General features: G+C 35.3%; 1 protein-coding gene across 1 annotated transcript; it reads right to left on the bottom strand.

Annotated features, from left to right (window-relative positions):
• Positions 1–6,135: 6,135 nt before the first annotated feature.
• On the bottom strand, positions 6,136–7,720 carry LOC125261654 (C-type lectin domain family 4 member E-like). The gene is made up of 4 exons (XM_048180208.1): positions 7,564–7,720; positions 7,341–7,462; positions 7,169–7,272; positions 6,136–6,823 (listed from the first exon to the last, which is right to left on the bottom strand). The coding sequence occupies exons 2-4, from the start codon at positions 7,416–7,418 to the stop codon at positions 6,688–6,690; spliced, it is 318 nt and encodes a 105-aa protein (XP_048036165.1). The 5' UTR covers positions 7,419–7,462; positions 7,564–7,720; the 3' UTR covers positions 6,136–6,687.
• Positions 7,721–10,706: the final 2,986 nt, after the last annotated feature.

A 10,706-nucleotide genomic window follows, 5' to 3' on the forward strand; every position in this document is an offset into this window, starting at 1 on the left:
TATATATATATATATATATATATATATATATATATATATATATATATATATATATATATATATATATATATATTATGTATCTTCCAGTATATAAAAACGTAGTTTCTTGATTTTCTAGATTTCTCACTGCAGTAATAACAACTGAAGACATCCTGAGAAATGCTTTCTAAAATAGATTTCCTGTGAATTATCTGCTTTTTATGATTTTATCTTTTTATGAAATCATTGTAGTTGCTTCAATTTCTGGTTCCTGTCCTCTTTTTCCTCTTATTTTTTTTATTGTGCTATTCAAAGAGTAAAATATGCATACTTATCTGGGAATAATTTGAGATTTATGCTGCCTTCACATGCTTTCAGAACAGAGGGCAGTGGGCAGAACTATTAAATACTCCGCAATGCCATTGGTACGGTGTCCATTTTAGGACATTCTCAAACCTCAGTCATACAACGAAAAGGCATCATGCCTCAGACTAAGCTACGTCCACACGAAGCCGGAGCTTACCCCAACCGATCTTTTTTTTTTCCCCTCGTCTCAAAAAATATCTGCATCCACATGAAACCACAGAAACGACTCAAAACGATGTAGTATACATGCCAGACCAGTATGTGGCGCTGTAATTCTGCCACAGAGATGCACTTTTTACAGTGCATGAAATCATCATGATCTCACAGTCTGTTTTCTACTGTCACTCCAATGCCACCGTGATGCTGCCATATAAAAATATATTTCATTCCTATCTAGTTAGTTGACATAAATACAATTGTATTTAAAGGACATTTAAAGGCCAATTTTATTTTAGAGTTTTTTTAGTTCATTTCTATGGCTTTTAGATTACAATATGATCATGGGAAAATCTACACTTTGTTTTGACTACATTACATCAAATGTAATACATGCATATACATTCAATAGTATGAGTGTACAGAGTTTCAAAGTGATAATAAAAACCTAGATGTTTTTCTGAATGGAACCATTTACTGTCTAAGAACCATTAAAAAACACACACCTCATCTGTGAACACATACTGTACTGTAAGACTAAGTTAGAGCAAATAACAAAATCAGGAACCTTTTATGTGTGGAGAAATATAACATTGTGTCACTAATGTTTGAGAGGATGAAAATGTTGCATAAAAATCCAATCATTGTTTTATGATTAATATGTCATTGTTTCTGCTTTTAAATGAAATGTTTTAACATGTAATTATTTTTCTGTTTAATTGTTCAGTATGTTTTTGATTGCATATGTTAATGTATAGGATTTCCAGATGTCAAAACATTCACTTTTAAAAACCATATCATAATATTATGGAGTGAAAGTTAATAAATTCTATTTGTGTGTTTTTGTCCTGTTTGGCAGGAAGAAGTATATAGATGTTTGGGTCAACTCTTCCAAGTCTAATGAGAATGGAGTAGGATAATGAACTAAGGAAGAGTTATCTGAACAGGGATTGTTCAAATGGATTTATATTTATAGTTGCACTAATAATAATAATAATAATAAAAATTCTTTGTACTGTATTTATTGAAAGTAAATGGTAGGTTTGTTCATATCCAGTGAGTTGGTCTGAAGAGATCCTCAGCTGCTCATCTGCGGTGATACATGATGCAGTAGTGCTGTCATTTCTGGCTATAACATGTTATTTAGCCTATAACACACTAGTAGGAGTTAAATTTACATATGTGGTTTCAACAACCAGATGCATTTAGACTTGTTCAGTTTTGACTGGAATGTGTCCCAGACCACCTTCCAAAGTGGTTTGAGTGAACAGATTTATATCCGTCTCAAATGCGTTTCGGAGGGCATTCAGACCAGGGGCTTTGCGTATAGGCCCTGAAAGTGCGTACGTCAGTTTCTACGCATAAGTTGAGTTATAAATACAAACATGACGGGAAAATTTGCGCACCTCCACGCAAACTCTGACCCATGCGTACGAACGTTTTAAAGAAAACCACTTTAAATCCAAATTATGAGTACTAATCATAAATACAGTGCACGTTCACAATAACCGTTTAAATAAATAAAAGAATGATTTAAATCACGTTTTCATTTTGATATACACATTTACATTATTATTACACTTTCACTATTGGTGATAAGCACTGAAATTACATTATGCAGTCATTACGGAGAACTTAAACAACCCAGACAGCGACATAGTATGGCCCAGATCCGGCCCACATCTGGTACATGTGGATTATACACGGACCAGATGTGGGCCAGATCTGGGCTGACACTATGTTGCTGTCTGGGAAAAATGATATGAATTTAGATGGTAGATGTGCTACTTTTTTTCACTTTTCCTGTGACACGCTGCTTTAATGACAGAGAGGAGCGCTAGGAGCACAATAATTCCTCTTTAAACTAAACTGCAGATGTTACGACAAAATATTTAAGCGAGAACAACGATCAGTGAAGCACACCTAACTTCGATATTATGGAAGACGCTGCTGGATTGGGTGGTCGAACGGTCCGTTGTCCAGTTTGAAGAGCTCCAATAATAATAGCTTACTGTATAACCACAGCTGCAGGGAGGTGTCTTCAGGAAGGATCTTCAAACAATTACCACTGTATTTGAAGGATATAATTTGAGGAAAATGGTAAGATTTTCATGTTTTCTTTTTAAAATACTTTGTCAGTGATGCGCCGAGTCAGACAATTGTATTTACACTGCAATAAATAAGTAGTCCGATCTGTTTCCACTTAAAATAGCCTATAAACTTCATAAGCGATATGTTCACCTTATCAGTAAAACTGCATAAATTTGACTTGAATTGTTTAAAACTATTAAAATACTATTTGGCCATTGGAAATGAATGAAACAACTCTATTCTAAAACCTTTATCTGAAGTATTTTATACAATTTTGTTTTTATGGATATTTTGATATATTTAATCTAAAACATAAAGAGGATATTAGATGATTTTTATCAGTGTAGTGTATTGCACAAATGGCATTCATAGTCCATTTCTAATATTTTCCATTGTCTTCTACCTTTGACGGTGTTAACCATGGTGTCACGTGGATGGGAACGTGTATGGAAATGATATGCAGATGAGGTTATGCATAGTTAAACTAGGCGTCGTAAGCTCCATATATGGTGATTTCGGGGAGGAGACAGGGTGGAGATGCACGTACACACAATCTTCCGCTGACTGGGATTTATAAAGGGATTTGTGCGCAGGTTCTGGCATACGCATGGGTTTATAAATCTGAATATTTTTGTGCGTACGCAGAATTTAGCTTTTGCACATACGTACACTTTTAGGATGAAATCTACGCAAAGTTTTATAAATGAGGGCCTGGTCTTTTTGTGATCGGATCAGATCAGAGAAAACACATAAGTGACCAAGTGTAAACAGACCCATATAGTGGCCCAGATCCAGCCCATCTGGTACATGTGGATTGCATGTGCATGACAACAACCATAATGAAAAACTTTCCAGTCCACTACTTTCCGTAAATAAATAAATTCTATAGATACACTTCTCTTCTTTAATTTTTTTGCACTTTAACTTCTGCACAACTCTGCCATTGTGGTGCCATGAATATTGTTGGCTCTTTTATGACAAATAGCTTGTTACGCTTCTCATTTTTATTTGCTGAATGCATGGATTGTGGAACATGAAACGAAGGGGCCGAATGTTATATAGACATACTACATTCGTCAATTACTGCCATTCAGATGTGCACTTCAGAATCTTGTCAGAAGTAGATAATCTGGGTACTTTTTGCCTATAAGTACTGTGAATTCATACATGCTTCTTCTGTGACATGTTTTTTTCCTACTATATAGTAGGGAAGTATGTGATTTTGTATGCTGCCATTGTCTAAAAAAATAGATTTAAACACATCTAGTTTCTTCTTCTCTTATCCCTTCAGTTTGGCAAAGCTGCTCTCTGCTGGGCTGGAAGTACAATTAAGCAGATATGCATGAATGAAATGTGAAATAAAAACAAAAATGAAGTTTTCTATGGTGTTATTGACCATTTTATTCAAAAGCATAAACAATACAACACAAAAGCAGTTTCACAGACACTCAGTAACAGGGGTGAATCAGGGCAGTCTGGGACACTTTAGACATCTGGTGCTGTATTCACAAAACATCTTAAGGCTAAAAGTAGCTCCTAACTCTTAAAAATAATGGGCATGTAAATCCTAATTATAGGTTTTAAGTATAAGTTTTTTAGTGTTAAAACTAGCTCCTAAATCTGTGAAAAGTTAGGAGTAGTCAAGAGGACTTCTAAGTCACTGAGACCAAATCACAAACCATCCTAAAATGTTTTTTTTTTTTTTTTTTTTTTGCTGGCAATCTGCATCAGCAATCTGCCAAAAGACACTGTGCACCACTGAGGCAAATAGGTTGTTTTCACATGACGTCACAGGGTGGTGCGAAATGCTGATTGAGGGCAGGAAGTGATTGTCTACTTAGGGAAGCACCTATGTTTTGCATCATTTATGGTTGCTCTAATCGATCAAACAGAGAAACCACAAGGAGCTTATATCGTGTACCAAAAGTTGTTGTTCATCGGCGGGGAAAAAATGCAAAAAATTTACTGAAAAATGCAGGAAAAAGTGGCTTGTAATCCTGCGTCTGTGGTCAGGAGGAGCCGAGTCGGATAATCCTTTGTGTGTGCAGTGACCGCTTTGTCAAAAGTTAATACAGTTAATATAGTTAATAAAAGTTAATACAAGTGGTTTGCATATGCAACCACTAAGCAAAAAGTAGTATACCTAGTTTTGTATGCTTTCATTTGCTTTCTGTTTCCGGTTGCATAAAGCATCTTGAGTGTAATTTTCCTTAGTATAACATGTTTTGCAAAACTTCACCTTAAGTGATACACAAAACAAGCAATCAAAGTCTTCAAACGAGACATGATTGGCTGATTTATATGATAAACATTTTGATTTAAGCGTTTATTCACATAAACATAGATCAAATTACATACATGGATTACTCTAATTATATTAACAAATAACGTGTCCATGGCAACAATAGAATTTTATAATGGCAAAACCTGGGTCGATGTCGTAAAACACTTTTTAAGGGAACTTTTTAAGGGATTATGTTAAAGACTTTATGTATTATATAGACAAATAATATAGATATTCCATTAGGTAAGAGGAAATCATGCCTTAACTTGAGGTGCTTTATGCAACTGGGCGCTGGAGAAGTTACTTACCGTCTCGATGACTGGAAAATATTCCAATTAACTACAAAAATCGCTCCTCTTTATAACTTAAGGATTACGTCAAACACATGTTGTGATTTTCTGTCTTATAATAGTGTCTCAACCAGTACATTAAGGACTTCCGTCCATCTTCTCCATTTGCTTTTCACTTCCTGTCCTGACCTTCCTGTCCATCAATGCAATAAATATTTTGATTTATAGATTTTAATCTGTGATGACAAATCATAAAGATTCATTTATGTACAAGAAAAATCATTGAATGATAATATCATGTCGTCGGTGCTGATTCTAGACTGGGAAGCATTGTGTTTATATACCTGTGAAAATAATTTTCATGCCTCTGTCAAATTAGAAGAGATTAGCAAGCATTCTTTTAGCAGTTAACAACAGATCAAATCTGTGCAAGGTAAATTAGATTTGGAAAATGGGATTGTCTACACTATTCATTAACACTGTGTTAATCTGCCAGTAACCTATGGAAGCTGGTTTCTGCCACTGAATAAAACAAGGTAATTGCAACATTTTATCTCACAATTTTGCCTTTTTTTTCTCAGAATTGCATGATATAAAGTCACAATTGTGATTTATAAAGACAGAATTGCATGTTATAAACTCGCAATTCTGAGAAAAAAAGTATGTCATCCTTTATGACTTGCAATTGCAAGAAAAAAGTCAGAATTGTAATTCTGACTTTATAACCAGCAATTGCAACTTTATATCATGCAATTCCGAGGAAAAAAAGTCGGAATTTCGAGATCAAAAATGGCAATTATCTCTCTCTTTTTTTTTTTTTTTTTTTTTTATTCTGTGGCAGAAACAAGCTTCTTCTCAGCTCAGATTCCACTGCGAAAAGTGAAGGAAATCAGTTGTAGTCAGTTGTAGTTCTTGTGTTTCTCTTTCCTTCAGTGATTCTGCTCGTTATCATCAGGTGTCTTCAATAATTGAATAATCATCAGTCAGTTAATCACTTCAGTATCTAATTAACTCTAACACTGCTTCAGTGTTACTTTAACACTCTTCTGATGGTTCCCATATGAACACTGACCGTGTTGATTTAACACTGGGGAGTTTACTGTTTAATCTTCCTCATCAGAAAATCATTTATTAAGAAAATTTTACTGGGACATAGCAAGATTTTACTGAGAGTGAAAAGAGGGTCTAGCAACGCCCCTGCCAAGCACTTTTACTGTTATTTAGGAGAAGAACTCTTAAATTTTGTGAATACGGCACCAGTACTTTACTGTGATTTTCACCTTAACACTTCAGACCAGCAAATGACAGCTCGAATAAGGTCTAATTAAGCTTGTGATGGAGTAAGACATGAACACATCAGATGTAAAGTGTGCAGCATAAACCCTTTCACATGAAAGCATGATGAAATAAATTGAGTTTATATGACAGGAATCTTAATATGTTATTTATTCACAATGCGATCACAATAAGATTGATTCCATAAGATGATACAAGTTTTAGCATGAAAAATCAGGATGAATCCTATTTCTCACAAATCCCTTTTTTCTTGTAAGAGCATTGGAAATCACTCCAGTTGTTCAGGGCATGTTTTGTAGGATTCAGTTCAGTACAGTCCTCATCTGAATAATAGTTATTCGGTTGACCTTCAACAAAAAACCTGAATAAAATGAGATTTTTAATTATTCATAACCTCAACTAAAGATTTTATCCATTCAGCAACTAACAAATTAAGAATGTCACACAAAATAAATAAATAAATAAATAAATAAACAGTCCATTGACAAGTTTCAAGAATAAACTTAACTAAAGCAGTAGTGAAAGTGCAGGAAAGTAAAAGAGAGTTTTTCTTAAATATAATTAATTTGCCTTTTGTGGTTTTGTGTTTGTGGAAAAGCTGTCTTGAGCAATTTAATGGAGGTTTTGTTGTTCTTATTTTTAAAATGACAATTACAAAGACCAAAACAAATAAATACACGATTTTAAGTAAGTGTTAAGCACTTACCCTTTATTCAGGGGTGAATTATCCACCCATATCAGGGTCCCTTCATTCTCAATGTCAGACAAACCAATCCACACTCTCTCCTTGACTAATGAAGTTATGTGTCTCTGTGTGAATAAAAACAGGAATGAGTGTGATTCCTCTCATTCATGAACAGACTCTCACACAAACTCACCTGCTTCTCTTCAGTGTCGATAATGACCAGATCAGCTCCTCGATCCCTGCAGTACTGCCTACTCTCAGACCAGCTCATCTCCTTATTGGATATGAACAAGCCATCTGGACCCCACAGATATCCTAATAGAAACACGACTTTTTTTTAAAACTGTATACATAAAATAATATACATAAAAAAGAGAAAGAAATAGAAAAAAGAAATGATGTACACAAAAACAAACCCCGTTTAGAAGTGCTCAGAATGTGCTGATATATAATGGCAGCAATCAGAAGAAGACAGAGGATCCCGAGACACACTGTGATCACCACCAAACATCGACTTCCTGTCAAACAGGAACAAAACACAAATATTATTAATGAATACACTCCATATTGTCAGTTCTGTCATACACTCTAAACAAAAATGGTGCTAAATAGCACTAAAAGTGGCTCACTGGCTTGTAATTATAGGGGAACCACTTTAAGACTTTAAGTGCTATATAGCACCTATATTTAAAGGTCAAATGGTGCTATGTAGAACCATTTTTTTTCAAGTCAGGAGACAAGCTCTGTGTCTCAAACTATCGACCTATTAGCATTCTACCAGCCATCTCCAAGATCTTTGAGAAGGTGGTGGCAGAACAGCTGGTAGAGCATCTCAACCACACTTTTTTTTTTTTTTTTTTTTTTTTTTTTTTTTACTTTTACACCATGTTCTTATTTGGATATTTTACTGTATAGCAATGTTTGTCTTATAAAAGAATATACAGTAAAACCTCTATTTACAGCATTATCTAAATCCCTCCTGGAGGGTCTACATTCTTCAGAGTTTAGCTCTAACTCAGCTCCAAAACACTTGCCTAGAAGTTTGTACACAACAAAAAACCCAGTTAAATTAGACTCGTTTTAGAATGTGCCTCACCTCCACTGAAATGTAAACGAAGGTAGGCGGCTGCAGTGAGGGGAGGAGTGAAAAAAGTGCAGGCAAATCGGACAGTTCTCTCATCTCGTAGTGGATCAGACACAAGATCTAAGGCGGATATTGCGGGATTCACACTCATGCGCTGTGTTTCTAATAAATATGATGTTAAGTTCTTTTGCTGTTACATTATAATAAATATAATGAAAAAGATACCCAAAGTACTTATTTATTTCCATTCAAAAGATGTGTTTATTAATCATTTTTACATTAATACATGAATGTTTTTATATATTTTTTAGAAATATGATGACAATCCCAAGTCAGACCACACTCAGACATGTTTCTAACCGGCATACATCTCACGGTGATCACCGGTGATCGATTCTGCACAGATTTTGCTCATCTCAAAAGAATCTATTAGGTGTGTTCGGCATCGGCTGTGGCTGGATGCAACCGATCGGCTAGAGTATCCGCGTGCAGTCGGGGTGGAGCTGAAATCGGAGACGTGAAATCGGACAATTTCTGCTTCCAATAGTGATGCTCGCACTGTGTTTGCAGACTTTATCACAGCTGAAGTTAAATAAATGTACTATATGACTAATACACAGACATTTTCATTCAGTACTTTATGCACTGCTCACAGTGTCTGTTTTTATCAATCATGTTCACATTGAATGCCCAATATAATGTAGTTCACCTCATGCAATGTTATGTCAGGACATAGGATCAGCAGATTTTAAACTAAAGCAATAGGCCCTGTGAAGCTGTGGTTTACAGTGAATTTATAACAGCTGAGGGGTGTTGTTAGGCACGATGCGGAGTGGAGTGCCTAAAACCCCCTTAGCTGATATAAATTCACTGTAAACCACGGCTTCATGGGGCTTATTGCTTTTATAAAATGGTTGCCACACAATACAATATTAAAGCCAAAAAAATATGTATCAATGCAACTTTCATGAAGTAGAATCATTAAAAGCCTTCCATTCCGCTGGAAAAAATAGTCCCTGACCGTGAATAGCAACAGAAGTTAAATTTTTTATGCCATTAGATGGTGGCAAAGATTGTCTTTATGAGCGAGTCACTCAGTCGCAAAGACTTTTATATTGAAACTTGTTGTGAACACGGAACAAGACACAAATGACAAATGCTTTGACTAGCGCTGTCAGTGTCAGCAGGGCACGGGAAAATCGCAGTGGACATTCAAACAGATTTTTTATTATGAACATAGCAACATGCCTTTATAGGTCGTTTGTCACTTCCCTTAAATACAACCCATAGAAGCATTTAGTAAAGTTGTGCCCCATATCGACGACAGGACAATTTCATTTTAATGCATTGTTGCCTTTTATCTGCATCATATTTGGGGTTTCACATAGCTCAGTTGGCAAAGCATTGCAATATATAACAATGTGCAATCATGTGATCATACAATCGTGAGTTCGATCCCAGGGTTAGGATGCGTTCCGCATGTGCTCATAAAGTGTATATGCACTATAAATCACTTAGGGTAGGTTTAGGGATGGGGTGGGTGTAGTTGTTAATAAAAAAAAAGATTTTTTTTTTTTGAACACACATTTTGATTGGTAACGACAGTCATACGTAATTTCATGATGACAGACGTAACACTAGACTGTCATTATTGTCACGCCAGCTAGAGGGCGCATGACTTTAAAATGTAAATATAGGTTGTAATAAGGTGCTTGAAAAACGAAAAAAGTTCCTTTAAAAGTTCCTGAAAAGTATAAAAGTTCATTTTCTCAAAGAAATAAAAACTCATTCAGACACACACAGACATCAAGAATCAGCGTATGAATCTCAACAGTGATTACTATAAAAAAAGCTTGGTGTTGGAGTGCATTCCGTGAGCCACCAATCAAAACTCATTGTGTGTGTCTAAATGACACAGTAGTTCATACATTTTTGTGCAGAGTCTGATACTGTAAAGTCTCCGGGCTGTTATACAACCCAAATGTTGGGGTGTTTTTTAAATTTGAATAAAATGAAAACTAAAAGACTTTCCAATCACATTAGCCAATATTTTATTCACAATAAAACACAGAAATTTTACACTTTTATCCACTAAATGAGCTAATTTCAAATTTGATGCCTGCTACAGGTCTCAAAAAAGTTGGCACGGGGGCAACAAATGGCTGAAAAAGCAAGAAATTTTGAAAAGATTCAGCTGGGAGAACATCTAGCAACTAATTAAGTTAATTGATATCAGGTCTGCAGCATAATTAGCTATAAAATAGATGTCATAGAGAGGCAGAGTCTCTCAGAAGTAAAGATGGGCAAAACTGTGAAAGAGTTTGTAAAAAGATTGTGGAAAACTTTAAAAACAATGTTCATCTTTGTCAAATTGTAAAAGCTTTGCAAATCTCATCATCAAAAGATTCAGAGAAACTGGAGAAATCTCTGTGCGTAAGGGACAAGGCCGAAGACCTTTATTGGATGCCCGTGGTC

This window comes from Megalobrama amblycephala, unplaced genomic scaffold (assembly GCF_018812025.1).
Source record: "Megalobrama amblycephala isolate DHTTF-2021 unplaced genomic scaffold, ASM1881202v1 scaffold450, whole genome shotgun sequence".
Lineage (NCBI taxonomy): Eukaryota > Metazoa > Chordata > Actinopteri > Cypriniformes > Xenocyprididae > Megalobrama > Megalobrama amblycephala.